Below are 15,881 nucleotides of genomic sequence, written 5' to 3' on the forward strand. Positions count from 1 at the left end.
CCCATCTCTGGTCATAATGCTACAGAGGATTACAAAACAAAAGTCTTAGTAGCATTTTGAATTGATGCTCAATTAGCTACTTTTAACTTGTTTCGGAAATCAATGAATTAATTTGGAAAACTTGAAAATTAATTAGTATATAAAAGTGCACCAAGCTCAGTAGCAAATTAAAGTAGAGCAGATGATGACGGGTACTTTGTAAAACCTGAACATGTGTAATATTCTTGTTGAAGTTCAGGGTGTCCAGTAAAGCAGGAGCTCTGTCTGATCTGCTGTCAGAGTCAGTCAGGTTTAACAGAATAATGAGTTAGCCGACAGATCTGCTGAGTACAGAGCGACTGGTCCGATGTCACATCACATTCACTGAGTCCCATCTGTCTGTGTGCGTTTCATAACCAGGCAGAAATGTTCATTAGCAGCCAAAACAGCAGCTTACGCCTAAAATGGTTTAGCATTTGCATAATGTAATGAGTTTGTAATAAAGAAATACACTTCAGGAAAATAAATATTTTCACAACAGCCAGATAGATGGTTTTTACTTTGAATGCGGTTGTTATGTGAATGTTAGCTAAATAAATAAGCATTTGTAACTCACCTTATTCATATTTGTTTGAACCAAACATTTAAAATTCAAAGTATCACACAGTTTAGCATTTTTTCATAAGACCTGCCCCTTGCCATTAGGCTCATGGTCGATGAACTCATCAAGCTGTGTTGTTTTATTCATGTAACCATGCAGCTGCCCCTCCCCACAGCCCTGCAGACAGAGAACCCGACTGCATCTAATGGTTTGCGTGACAACGGTTTCAAAAAGCAGCACCACTTCCCCTGAATGTCTTCGAACCTAAGCACTGACTGCTGACTTTGTTTGGAGTGAAAACAACCAAGCATTTCAGAGGGTAAAGCCTGAATGCATTTACCTACCAATAAAAACTGTATTTAATTTTCTTTTCATTTAAACTGCAGCTGAGGGACTAGTTGTAACAAAAACAAGTACCTCTCTTTATAAAAGCTGTGTATTCATTTTCCATAATGGAGATACCAACCAGCCATCCAAGGTTTAAAGCTACACAGTTTCCTTTATGACATGCAAACAACTTAGGTCGTAATTAGCATGTCTTTGCCTTTCAAATGATTCCCAAATATACCATCTCTGCTTAAAGTCTGCTTCTACTCAATTCTAGTCAATCATTGACTACTCATTGTAAAGCAGCAAATTACCTGGGTGATTTCTTCATGTCTGCAAGGTTTCCGTTACACTAAACGTCAACACTGGTGAGCAGTCAGAGCGATTCTTCTCCTGTCCAAAGCCACACCAACACACGGACTTCCTCCTTCACTCTGCAAACTTTTAGCTCAGCCTGAAAGGTCATATTATCCAATCAGAATGCACTTCCTTATTGTCCAGGCACACCCCTTTCTGCACAACTACCACGCCTCCCTTTTACCAAGAACTGTTAGAAACATGATACATCAGCAGAATGAAAGGAGTAAAGGAGACAGTAGAGGAGAGGAGAGAAATCAGGTCATATCATCCAATCAGAATCCACTTCCTTACTGTACAGGCACGCCCCTTTCTGCACAACTACCACACCTCCCTTTTACCAAGAACTGTTAAACATGATACTTGAATGAAAGGAGTAAAGGAGACAGCAGAGTAGAGTAGAGTAGAGTAGAGTAGAGTAGAGCAGAGTAGAGCAGAGCAGAGTAGAGATAAGGATCAGAATCAGGCCGCCAAAGACTATAATCGAGTCCACTGGATGCTTTGGAAAATGTTTATTTAGACATTTCTGGGTTTTTGTTTTTGTTTTGTTTTGTGGGGGTTTTTTTAAACCATGGTTACACAGCAGTAAAATTCCAATTAAGGACAGTCAGTGAAGTAAAGTTTTACTTTACTTTTACAGTTTCTTCCAATTTGAACCAGAGAGTTCTGCTGACAGATTTCTTTAATTTACCACAGCAGCATTTCTTTATCATGTAAAAAAACTGACACGCACTGCTGAAATGCATCTTCTTTTTCTTATATTAAGATATCGCAGCGATTAAATGTGTAAAAAACTTCCTTGAGCCGACAGGAAGCAGAGTTTCATTGGTCTGACCCACCTAAGATTAAAGTAGTTTGTATGTGGCCATTATACATAAAAAAATCAACAAACAAACACCGGTGCCTTGAAATTCCCCCCAAAATTGTGCTCTCTCTTTTAAATTGCCTTTTCAAAAATGTAACTATGCCCTTGTCAAAAAAAATAATCCTATTAAAGAGCAACATTTTTATTGTTTCCCAGTTTTAGATGGTATCAACACCTCTGAGAGGATGATTTAAAACAACACGAGTAAAACCAAAGACTGAACTGATGTATGATGAAAAATCCATCCATTTATCCATCCATCTTCTTCCGCCTATCAGGAGCCGGGTCGCGGGGGCAGCAGCCTAAGCAGAGAAGCTCCATGGCCTCCTCCAGCCTGTCCGGAGGAACGCCAACGACACTGAACCTACTGTTATACCTAAAATACTATGATCTTCTCTAGATACTATATTAGGACTTAAATTTACACTGACACTGCTTTCTTTATAATAACAATTTTTTTGCATTTTTCCGGGATGACAATGGAGGAGAGTATCTCCACATACGTTGTAAAGGGTCAGGTTGCTTATTATTTTACTCGTTCTTCATCGTTTTTCCAGCATCTGACTGGGACAGACTGCCAGACTGGTTCAATTACTGCCACTTGAGTCTGCCTACAGACAGAAGACAGTGCAGCGATAAGACAGCTCATTACGACTAACCCACTGAACTTCATCACAGTCCTTCTGACCCACAGTTTGTTAGAAAAAAAGTTTTCAGACTGGTTGTCATGGCAACACAGTCGAGCAGCAATCTCCAGGGATGAAAAATGAAGCCTGCTTGGATGTGGTGAAAACTGCAATCCCTAAAATGACCACTTGAGACAGACTCCCATGCTGTAACGCCCAAACCTAATGACTTATAATGACTGTTTTTCCACTGCAAGGCTCAGCCTCACAGCAGAACCATACTTGCCAATCTTAAGACCTCAGAATTATGGAGGCATTCAAAAAGGGGCGTGTAGGTTATACATATACAAAAAAAACTGGCATTCTACAGTATTTATTTATTTAACACTATTTATTTAAAGTTAAATGTCACCGTTATTACTGTCCCCAGCCGGGGCTTTCCAAATTCAGAGGCTGCATCCACGTGAGGACCCCTCCGTGGCTTAAGTGGGCCAGGTCCTCTAAAAGCCAGGTAGGCCGGAAGTGAGTGACTGTGACGGTCTAGCCTTCAGAATTACGTCACGGGCTCTCTCGGTGGAGTGAAACTCTGCCGTCTGCTCCTTGCTATCCAGATATAACCGGACGCTGGCGCAAATTTGGGACCATCTCACACTTCTGTTTTCTGTTTGACGTTTATTCAGCTGTGCGAAAACCCCTGGAGGAACCCCCCCCCCCGAGGGATTAATAAAGTTGTATTTAATCTAATGTAATAACTTTAATCTCAGCCAAACCGTTTTACTGAGGAACAAATAAAACCTTGAAAAAAGTCAAACAATATCATTTTTAGGTTATCTAAGTGATTTATATATCATGTTTAACCTGAGTAGCGAAAGACCGCGGGGGTTTGAAAACGATGTGCCGGGAGTTTGCTGTTCTCGCCGGCTCAGATATTTGAAGTTCACACTGCTACATTTCCTCCTCAAAATGTGCTAAAAGTTTATTTTGCGATCCAGAAAGAGTAATAAAACTAAGTAGCTGCCGCCATTGTTGGAAACTGGAATTGGCTGTGATATGGTTTTTCAATTTTGTTGTCCAGGTGGAAAAACAGGAGAAATTCGGGAGAATGGTGGCTCCGGGAGATTTTCGGGAGGGGCACTGAAATTCGGGATTCCCCCGGAAAAATCTGAAGGGGTGGCATGTATGAGCAGAACATGTGCAGCATTATTTTGGTAGATTTCCCCTAAAGGACAAATGTAGAGGTAGAACATTTCTTATAACTCACCCATGTAAGCATTAAGGCTTTAAGTTATGCATTATTAGGGATATTTTTGATAAACCTGTGGGAAGCAGGAAGGCTTTTGGCTCTCTGCTGGATTTCAGCTTCACCACTTTGACTCGCTCTAAAATATTTGTGTGTTGTTGCCTTTTGGAGCACTTTTATTGCATTATCTGACAAACAACAGGGTTTACTCTGTGGTCAGTACTTTAGTGTCCCAAACATTAAGAGTTGTCCATAGATTTTGCATTAAACGTCTATGTTTTCACACCAGCTCTCAGATAAAGGCTGTTACCTTTTGCCACCAGAGGAGCTGCTGGAGGATGTTGTTCGACTCCGACTCTCCGCCCCCATCTCTCTCCTCACCAGGGTGAGACGTTCTGTGGACATACTCTTTCTGAAGAAGGGAAGAGGAGGGAGAACTCTTGATGTTTTGATGAACAAACTGTAACATTACCATTTTTTACATGAAGTTACAATTGGGTTAAAAGAGGATTAAAAACAACAGTTGATTGCTAAGTTAATGCCTATTCAATTAAACTTAAAGTATCAAACAAGAGAAAGTAAAGTGTACTTGATGATGCTATTTTACATAAAAGTAAATTAACTTTAACTGTCAATTAAAGAATACATCAAATTGCAGTTCCATTTTTATTAACGTGAATAGGGGATTAAAAAATAGGACACCCTTGCAAACGAAAAATGAAAAGTCTTGTTATGTTGTGTTCAGCATCTTTGCTTTCCATTCTTAATAAAGTATCCATTATTATTATTATTATTATTATTATTATTATTATTATTAATCCTACCTCTTTATAGACTGTAGCACCTCTTTCTTTGGAGATGAAGGCGAAGAAAGGAGACGTTTCTGTTGAATGTAGCCATTACTCAGAGGTCGGGAGGGAAGAGCCTGCAGGAGCTGTCGCACTGAAAGAAAAGAAAATACCATGAGCACAAAGTGCGTACAGCTTCCCAGTTCCAGACCCCAGTTAAACTTTTAATTTACCACTTCCAGATCAATGTCATCAAGGGAAACAGAAGATTTCTATATTTGGCATATAAGCAAATGTGATTTGCATGCTCAGCTTGTTCAACTGACAACACAAAGCTTTCATTTTAGCGGTGGCTGGCCATTCTGACTTGTGACAAACGTAAATTAAAAGAAAGTATGATTTTATATCAGCATGTATTTTTTGTGAATAGTTTAGCAGTAGCAGGATTAAGTCAATTTAAGGTATTTATATCATTTCTAAATACTAACATAGTAAAAGTTAAGAACTGCAGCACAGATATAGTTGGGATCTGAAACCACCTGATTGGAGAGCAATGACATTTATCTTGGAATATGAAAAGCAGCAACATATTTCAGCTTTACAGAAGCACTGATGTTACCTACCCTTGGTAGGTGGTGCCGCAGCTGTAGTGGCCAGAGATCTCCTCCCAGCATGAACGCCTGCTGGTTGCTTCCCTTGGCTCTGCTCCTCACAATAGCCGAGCCGGCGCAGGGCATCAGCCAGAGCCGCCTTCAGCAGCTGGATCTCGTCCTCTTGCAACTGCAGCCTCTGCTCCAGGTGAGACACCCGGTCCTCCATGTCCATGTTACTGCTCGCCGACACAGTGTCATCTGGAGAGTTTAAGTGTTTAACCTTTTAGTTTTAATGAATTCTAGGGGTTATAATGTAGATTTTAAGAGTTAAACCATAGAGATAAAGGAGTCACATGCAGCTGCATATGGGATTGTGAGAAAAGAATACTTAATAAAAAACTTAAATAAAAAAGAACCTAAAAATGTTTACAAAACAAACAAACAAATATCACAATGAGTTTTCAGAACTTGAGGTGCACATTTTTTAATTTATTTTGGATTTTCTCTAATCCACACAGGTTCAAAAGTATACATATACCTTCAAACACCCACTAATATTTGCTTAAATGTCCCTTAGCAAGTTGCACCTCAACCAAACCCCTTTGGTAGCCATCAACAAGCTGCTGGCATAATTCTGGCTGCACATTTGACCAATCTTCTTGGCAGAATTGTTATAGTTCACTTAAAGTGATTGGTTTCTTTAATGGACCCCGCTTTTAGTCCACAAACTCAGTTGAGCTTAAAAGTATTAATTTTGGAGCAGGAGCTTCTTTCTTGGTCAGCACTTTCCCAGTCTATGGTGCTTCAAAGCTCACGTTAGACCTTCAGAAAATACTGATTTCCAATTCAATTAAGTTTTATTTATATAGCGGATTGGTCTCAACGCACTGTATATTGTAAGGTAAAGACCAACAATCAAATGACAACCTTTGAGCAAGCCCTTGGAGACAGTGGGAAGGAAAAAAATCCCTTTTAACAGGAAGACACCTCAGGCAGAACCAGGCTCAGGGAGGGGGGCTTTCCCAGCTTTCAGAGGATTAGTGAATTCAGTGAGTGCTGTCAAACAAATCTTTTTTATGCTGACAAAGAGAAACTACCAACTGTAGTCAATTATGACCATTAATGAGACATTAATAGGCCTTGGTAAGTTACAGGACACTATAGAACCTTCAGTACTACTCATTAGTGAGTGCACGCAGCCTGGAGGTGGACTTTTGATCCTGTGTGGATAACAGAAAATCAAAAATAAATCCCAACATGTGCACCTAATTTTCAAAGTCATTAAAGATGTGTGTCGTACAATCGTTCCATGCCGGAAAAAGAAGAGTTCAAAGAAATCATTAAAAGCCCAGGATTACCATGACATTCATACCCATGATAAGCGCATGTAAACTAATGACCGCAGCTATATACGGGAACTCTTGGGGTTATTCTTTAAAAGCAAGCATCTGTTTCGGTGTTATGGATATCCACTGCTGTGGCTGCTGCTTTGTAAATCAGTGGTGTTAAATTTCTAGGTGGGGACAAGAGCTTAAAGGTATTGTGACCATTTTCAATAATTTAGACTGAGAATGAGTGTAAATGACAGAAGAAGAATAACAGCAGGAAGGAAAACCAATCAAGGACATGCAGACGGGGAGGAAAAAAACAAAGAGGGATAAGACAGAGAAACTAAGCTTTTTTATTATGTTTTTGTGTATTAAAGAGGAAATTATGAATATTTAAGTTCTAATATATTAGAACATTTAGAAAATGGGATTTCACACTGCAGGTCAGAGAAATCTGGAAGCAGAAAAACAAACTAGCTCCTCGTTTCCTCTTCGTAGATGCATTTTTTCCATGAATAATATTGGCAAGTTCTCAGCGCAGATAAACATATTACATTATCTGTGGAGCTGCAGCATGAGGACAGTAAATTAAACTGCATTTATTTTTCCAGAAATGCCACCACAGGCACAGACTTTTTATTAATACATTACTGTAAGACAGTGACTTAACAGCGTTCTTGGAGACTATCCTTTAAACTTAAAGGTACCCTGAGGATTTTTATCAACCACAGCTTGCTGTGTGGAAAAATCTTTTGATTGGCAGACCCGACATGTTTGTGCAGTCTGTGCATTTGTTTGCAGCATTTGTGCCTTTTTTGTTTATGCAACCACTGCTGACAACTGCAGAGGGCAGTAATCAGAGGAAAACGACTGCTGGCTGAAACAAACACGGATGTGAGCGATGAAAACATGAATTCAACATGACTGTAAATTTGTTACTCAGTCTTTTTGGTTTGGATATGCTGTATAACACTTTTGTTTCCCAAATCATTTACAGTACAAACAGCCTGGTATAGTGACTAACTGGTTCAGTGTGAAACGTGATATTTCAAAATGAGTATTTCAGTAAATGTATGTATTAGTAAAAACATGCATTTTTTAAAGCAATACTTTTTGCTAATAAATACACGTACAGGAATTCATATAAGCTCCTGTTGACCTCAACCCACACACATCCACCAAGCTGACTACCTCCGGTCCTCTCCAACTCTTTTCAGCCTAATCGCACATCATCTTTCCCCCCACCGTGATGACATCATCGTGGGCTGGCGAGCTTATCAAAGGTAAACTGCCCGGTGTGGATTATTTAAATCTGTGACCCACATTATCCGATTACAACCTGATAAAGTGAAAGACAAGTTTTCAGTTGGACACATCATCACAACTGTTCATGAGGTCTGAATTCTGATCTCACGGCCACCATCTCCAGATCAAAAATACATATTTCCATTCATACGTTAATGCTTTCAAAATCTTATAAGTATGGAAAAAGAAGGAGGTCCTGCTTCAGCCTGTCAAATGGACAGGCTGAATAGATGAGGTGTACCCAACAAAGCAATGTGTGAGTGTAAGATGATAATTATCTTTTATCTTTGAGATCTAGTTTCATTAACTGGTTGCTGAAAGACTGAAAAGGGTTTAAATGAATGTTAATAGGTATAATAAAGATTTTTCTACTTCACTGGAACAAACAGTGAGATCACAAACAAAACAAGCAATATTTGTAAACATCAGGTATTGCTCCAACTTTACACAGTGGTAGTAGTGTGGAAAAGACAGCTGAAGCTATCGTTTATTTACAAATAATTCAAATATCACCATAAAACAACAACAAAAACAACCAGGCTGCATTAAAGATGCATATGCAGAAAAAAGACCATGACATGTTCATATAACCCAGAAATATCATAAATGGAAAAAAATGAGATGATCTACCACAAACTTCCTCCCTGATCCGTGTTATTTTTAAGTCATCATGTGATCGCAGCATTTGTGCAAAAATGTTTATTTATAAACTTGCAGTAAAAGAGCGCCACTCTTCAAAAAGGGATTTTATACTTTACACTGCTTCAGCACAAGGCAACACAATGCTCAGCATTGTAAACTGAGACACAGGCAGTACTGTTACCCTTACTGTATTACATTTCATAGTCAAATGACACAGGAAGAAGCCATGAGGAAATTAAGCTTCAGATTTACATACAAACATGAAGTTCAGGGGAGATTTGCATGGCAGAGTTGACCTACGCAGACCAGCATCTAAGGTAAGATTGTCTCAGGCCTCCATCATTGTTTCTCTTCTTCAATGAAAAAGCAGTTTGGGTCTCCCTGTTTAACACAGCTAGTCATCATAATGACCTAAATGTTGGTTTTGACAACTCAAAAATAAACAGGCAAAGTAAAAGAACCATCACAGTTACTATAACTCACAATACTTACAAAAGTCCATCTACAAGAAAGAAGCAAGAAACTCTCCCGCTGGCTTAAAATGCAGTTATATTGACACATTGTATAAATTAAATAATGTCATTTCAGTGTCACCAGGACATAATTACTGCATGTACAGAGTTGCCACTCAGCCCCGATAGAAACTGTTTACAATGTTTGCTGACTTTTCCCCCAAATAATGTTTTTTTTGTTTGTTGTTCTTTTTAAAAGGAATGAGTACAAATAATTAAAACAAGCTGAAAATGGAGACACAAAACTAGGAATAGTTGTCAGCTGAGAGGGAGAAGCCAGAATGTAGGTGGGAGGAGATCACGAGTTGAACTAACCGAGAAAGGATGAAGAGGTGGGAGAAGAATGATTCATTTTTATCTGACTACTGCAGTAATCACGTTTATCTAAACTACTGCAACTACTGAGTGCACTTAATTGAGGAGACAAACAGAATGAGGTGGAAGGCAGGAGAGACCGCTGCAGAGACTAAATGAAAGAACCTAGAATGAACAGTTTTGCCTTAACAGGGCTTTGTCTGCAATCGTCCAATACTCAGACAGCTACAACATGAACTCCTTAGAATATAAAATACTTTCCTAGTTTGATTTTGGATCATATTAAGGGTGTGAATATTTGTAACTTAAATTCAGGTCCCTAAATCAGAGGATTTCATCTCCTTTACAGGGGCTATTTTAGCACCGCTCACACAAGCCTCTTCATGTCAGAGCTTTATCAGCTGGCAACAGATTGAGCTGAGCTTCAGTCGTGTAATCTGATGCTAATGTGCTAACCTTATTATGTTGACATACATGGCAGCCATTCATGCGAGCATCTCGTAAAAGTGTTTATACGAAACTTGTAAAAAGCATTTAATATTAAAAGACACAAACTGCTGTAGGTTTATTTGTTGTTTTCATAATTGCACTGTGTGCTGTGCTGCTAACACTGGTCATAAAGCTGCTAACATCAGCTTTGTGACCATCCATCCACTTTCTTCCATTTATCCAGTTCTGGCTGGAGCCTTCCCAGCTGTCACAGGAGAGGCGGGGTACACCCTGGACTGGTCAACTGGATTTGAACCCAGGACCTTCTGGCTCTAAGGAACAGTGGTAACCAAGGTACCAACATGGTGAATATTGTGATGAAAAACAAAATCCACTGGTTTTGGTCATATGGTCATGAAAGGAAACATATTACACTTGTTTCCAGCTTCAGATTTTATTGGAAAATGCATGATTGGCAACTTAAAATAATCCATATTTATCCCATAATACAGTGTAAACCTCCAGTTTAAGCTTTGCCTGAAACCACTGCTTTAACCCAACCTTTTCTGACTGATTGCGCCTCGCAAACAAGACAGCCTCTGCCCCTACTGTACACTGATTTTATTTGAAACTTTGTCCACGTTTAATATGAGAATACACATTTGTAAGAGTCGATACTGTGCACCTATATGATGTGTACAGATCTAACTTTATTCCCCTTGAGGTGCGTTTGTGTTGCTGCCTGATGAGTTGCAGAGTTTGCACTAGACTTGTTAAATGTTACTTATGAGACAAAGTAATCAAGGAGGCATATGGTGGCACAGGAAACTGTAAACAAAGAGAGATCAGCAGAGTTCACCTCTGCTGATTTTATCTCATCTACTGACAGGACACCTGTTTAAAGAGCGCTGCAGCACCGGCTACTTTTCAATTTGCCCTTGAATCATCACACACACGCACACACACACACCTCAGTGGTATTCTCTTGCTGTCATATAAACCTAAGCCCGGATCTATTTGACATTCAGTAAGCATTACACACACAATACGAGCTAACTTCCATCTCCATCCCAGCACAGCACTGTACTTTAAGCAAAGCTGACGTGAGGATAATACAGACATGGCTGCTATCAGGGAACAGAAACATGCTGACAGATGGAAAAAGGTAGTAGACAAAAGAAAAGGATGGATGGAAAAGAGAAAGTAACAAAGAAGAAATCAGAGGGAATGGAGTAAAAAGAAAAACAGATGGAAGAAAAACGTGGATGATGAAATTCAGAGGAATGTGTAAGTGTGATCCTGTCAAAGAGGTAGGGAGGTCGGCACAGGACAATAAGAAGACTGTTGGCTGCTGGAATATTTATGCTGCAGTGAAGTGATGATGAAGGTGGAGCTCGACGTGCCTACCTGCCATACTGCCACACTGAGTGCCTGGTCACTCCTCCTGTCAATCAACCAGTCACTCAATCCACAGAGCAGTCAGTCAGTCAGTCCACTTGCCCTCACTCTTCCTCCTTAGAGACTTCCTGGACTCCCACTCCCTCCCCTTCCCATCTATGACCGGTGCTTGCTCACCCTCTCGCTCCCTCTCTATCTCACACACACACACAAAAATAAATCATCTGCCATCCTCTTTTGCTGACCCACTCCTTCCTCCACCTCCACTTCCTCCTTCCTGGGCCACTCCCTCTTCCTCCTCCCATCCCCTGCTCCGCCTCTCTCTCTCTCCTCTTTTTTTTCTACTCCTTCCCTTACATCCCTCCTCCTGTCTCATTAATTAGCTACAAGCAGAGAGAAAGCCGAGGCAGAAGGGGTGGAGCCTGGCTTAGGGCCACACAAACACACTGCACCAGCATCAGCATCAGCACAGCCAGGCACCACCAGGAAGAGATGCTGCGACGTCCAGGATCAATGACATGCACTCACACACCCACATAAAGGATACACACCACATGAGAATAAATGCCACCACTGTAGTCTGTGTCCTTGCAGGTAAAAATGTAAAAACTGTCCAGTTACCATGCAGTATATTCTCATTCAAGATCTACATGCACTCATCTGGAAATGTTTCAAACTGGTAACAAGAGTATGGCCGATTTTGGTGCTTTAAAAGATGAGTCTGTGATGTTCTACAGACAGGAAAAGGTCAAAACCAATGATAACAGATGGATTTCCAGTCTATGTAGCTAAAGTGTGACACAGCTTAATCTTCTGTGCTGCACTGTATGCTGTTGCAGCCTGCTTAAGGGACGATAGATTATAATGCCAACACCCCACAATATTATAGAGAACTCCACTCCTTGCATGATCCCCAATGAGCAGCACCTGGTGAAAACTGGGAGGAAGAACCTTCAACAAGAAGAAACCTCATTTCACAACATAAAATATGTGTTTGTGAAGTGTTTTCCTCACCCTATACCAACATTTAAATAAATAATACAGTAAATCTTACATTTTAAACACTTGCCATTTGAATTGAAACCTCAGCATACCATGAAGAAAGGAATTTTTCAGCAGACTGGTGCGTGACGCTTTTTTCTTTTTATTGCCACTAAACAGAGTTTGCAAATGGCAGCTGTGCAGCATACAGTATGCCACGATTGACGGGTTTGTCGCTGTAACGCTCAAACATTGCTTCAGCCGCTAGTCATTTCAGTCTTCAGCTGGAGGAACAGACTGTACTCTGCACTGGTAAAGTGGCACTCTGCAGGTTGCACAGCATCACTTTGCACTGTAAACGTGGTCCAGATGTCAGTATGGATTCATGCACTCATGTGCGTACTTTCGTAGAGATAATCAGAATCAGAATCAGAATCAGAATACTTTATTGATCCCTGGGGGAAATTATTTTTTGTTACAGTGCTCCATTTTAAACCAACATTAAGACAAGACAGACAATACGCTAACTAAGAATAGTACAATATATACATATATATACATACATACATACATAAGTCACTTATAAATAAATAGTTGGAAAAGAAACATGTGTAGCTGTAGCAGCAAACAGTGTGTTAAGTGGATGCGTTGTACAGGGAGATGGCCACAGGCAGGAATGATTTCCTGTGTCGTTCAGTGGTGCTTTTCGGTAATCTCAGTCTCTCACTGAACGTGCTCCTGTGACTGACCAACATGTCATGGAGTGGGTGGGAGGTGTTATCCAACATTGTCTTTATCTTGGACAGCATCCGCCTCTCCGACACCACCTTGAGGGAGTCCAGCTCCATCCCCACAACATTGCTGGCCTTACGGATCAGTTTATTAAGTCTGTTGGCATCTGCGACCCTCAGCCTGCTCCCCCAGCATGCAACAGCATAGAGGATCGCACTGGCCACCACAGACTCATAGAAAATCCTCAGCATTTTCTGGCAGATGTTGAAGGACCTCAGTCGCCTCAAAAAATAGAGACGACTCTGGCCCTTCCTGTAAAGTGCTGTGGTGTTTTTAGCCCAGTCCAGTTTATTGTCAATGTGTACTCCAAGGTATTTATAGTCCTCCACAATGTCAACACTGACCCCCTGGATTGAAACAGGGGTCAAGTGTTTCCTGGTCTTCCTGAAGTCCACGATCAGTTCCTTGGTCTTTGCCACGTTGAGCTGCAGATGATTCTGCTCACACCACGTGACAAAGGAGTCGATCACAGCCCGGTACTCTGTCTCATCATCCCTGCTGATGCATCCAACCACCGCAGAGTCATCAGAAAACTTCTGAAGATGGCAGGTCTCTGTGCAGTGGCTGAAGTCTGTGGTGTAGAGGGTGAAGAGGAAGGGGGAGAGGACAGTCCCCTGTGGTGCCCCTGTGTTGCTAATCACCTTGTCACCTTGTAACAGGTGCATGTTGTTAAATACACCACTGCAACAAAGATGAATCATAAAATATGGATGTGCAAAGGGAAATGGCCCATTTAGAGTCTTGTTTCTTCAGATAAAATAGTGAGATATGAGATTTAGTTAAAAATCTTTTTCATTCCCCACTGATGACCAAATTAAATTTGCATATGAAATGCAAACTATTATTAAAACCGGAACCCAAATAACAAAACAAACTAAATTGCTAGTTAGTAGCGTAAACCTCCTGTCGACTCTAAAACAACAGCACGGAGAGAAGTGAGGCACACTGAAATTTATTGTGAGGCCATTAACGACGTCTGTGTGCAGACTTTAATAGCTGAGAATCACTTAATGCCTGTACAGTGTGTCCTCATATGTCTCTGTGCTAAAGTGTCACAATATGAACAAGTATATTCGATTCAAAGGACAACTGTGCAATTCTGAAATGAGCTCAAGAGTAAAAGCTCTGAGGACTGAGACAGAATGTATAAAGAAGCCTGATGTGTTGTATTTACCTCAACAGCATCATTTAGATAAAAGCTATAAAACCTGTCAGTACTGGAAATGCTAAACTAACTCATTATACTGCCCTACAAATAGAACATCCAGCTTTATTGGAGCCAGACGTTCAACATGTTCAAAGAGACTATGTGTTTAATTTGACTAGAAAATTTTTTAAACACTGGAGAATCCAAACTGCATTTGGCTCAAGCGTTGACCAGGACATGACAACAGATCGGATGAAGATGGAGGATCTCTGGTTACAGCAGTGAGAGGACAGATGGCAGATACAAGAAGATTGACAGACAGGTCAAAGGAAAGGGAACGAAACAGGGTGCTTCAATAGACACATAAAAGATTACACATTTTGGCTAAGTTAAACTCTCTAGAGCTTCCTGTTGCTAACAGAGTCTACTAACAGAATTATAACACACTCTGTTCTCCACTTAGCTCATTCCTGTCTACCTGCAGCCTGCTACCTGCAATAAGACACCTTCATGTTATTCTTATGACTGATTCACACTTCACACAGGCATATTTCAGCACCTAGTTTAAAACTAAACACTGTTTATTGTCTGACTGCAGTATCCAGACACAGATTAAATACTGTGCTTCACCCTGTTGACCAAGGAGGGTGCAAATTACTTCTGTTTTTGCTTTCAATAATTTTAGCAGTAGAGTCCCCACTCAAAGTCACAATCCAAACCAGCTAAAAACAACCCCATGGCATGTCCGTGCATGAAAATGCTGTGGTGAATAGCAGGTAAAAAAAATACAGTCTGAAAATAATACAGCAACCATAATGTACGAAATCTGCCTGCATTTAATTGGATGAGAACCTACAGCCTTCATGGCACACTGTGACACCTCATTAACGTACCCACTTGTCCTTCAAATAAATAGTCCAAAAAGGAAACTTGTCAGTTTTATCAGATGACAATAACCTACATATAAAAAAACAGCAATGTATTCATATTATTAACTGCTGATTTAAATCAAAGTACTATTTTTGTTTTAACATTTAAAGTGAAGAAGCCAAAAAGCCAGTCATTATGCGTCCAAAGTGGTCCAAATAAAGCAGTTGACCCTCAGCTGCAGGACCAGCTGTCACTCAACAAGCCTCCACTGTAACTTACAAGCAAAATTTTCCTCTTTTTGTTTTAATTTGAGCTCAGCTACTGTGAAGATCAACGAGCCGAGGCTGTGCATTTGTCTTACAGTTTAACTGAAATCGTTATGATCCAGGAAGCTGCAGGAGGCTTTGGACCACCGCCTCCACCAAATGCTTTGATTGGCACATGCTCCTTCTTGGATAACACACATCACAGCTCTGATCAGACTCTCACGACCCCTCACTGTCTCCCCACCTGCTTCTCAATATGGCTGTCTGTGAAGTTTAGTTGACTGCAGGGTTAATGCAATCCACAGATACTTCCCTAAGATAACAACAGTTCAAACGCCTTAAACTGCTCCACTGATGGTATTCGCATCTCCACATGAATCTCTCCACAGAGACAATTTGTCTAAAACAGCCTTAGAAACTCATCACCACCTCGTACGCCTGTCACAATCCTCCAGCGTGACCACAGATACGATCTATTCTAGCAGCATCAGGCGAGCATTTGCATCATATTTGTTAACCA

General features: G+C 40.5%; 1 protein-coding gene across 3 annotated transcripts in view; it reads right to left on the reverse strand.

The window, feature by feature from the left end:
- The window catches only part of eml2 (EMAP like 2), a 31,911-nt gene that overhangs the window by 14,933 nt on the left and 1,097 nt on the right, over nt 1-15,881 (reverse strand). Inside the window, exons 1-4 of one of the 3 annotated variants that reach the window (XM_026191451.2) lie at nt 11,315-11,336; nt 5,407-5,634; nt 4,820-4,937; nt 4,306-4,407 (exon numbers count right to left, since the gene is read on the reverse strand). In XM_026191451.2, the coding sequence (XP_026047236.1) occupies nt 4,306-4,407; nt 4,820-4,937; nt 5,407-5,634; nt 11,315-11,321 (455 nt within the window). In that variant the 5' untranslated portion in view covers nt 11,322-11,336. Of the gene's footprint in view, nt 1-1,221; nt 1,354-4,305; nt 4,408-4,819; nt 4,938-5,406; nt 5,635-11,314; nt 11,337-15,881 lie in introns of those variants that run through there. The other 2 variants (XM_026191450.2, XM_026191452.2) reach the window with 2 other exon arrangements.

The sequence above is a fragment of the Astatotilapia calliptera genome, chromosome 14 (genome assembly GCF_964374335.1).
Source record: "Astatotilapia calliptera chromosome 14, fAstCal68.1, whole genome shotgun sequence".
NCBI lineage: Eukaryota > Metazoa > Chordata > Actinopteri > Cichliformes > Cichlidae > Astatotilapia > Astatotilapia calliptera.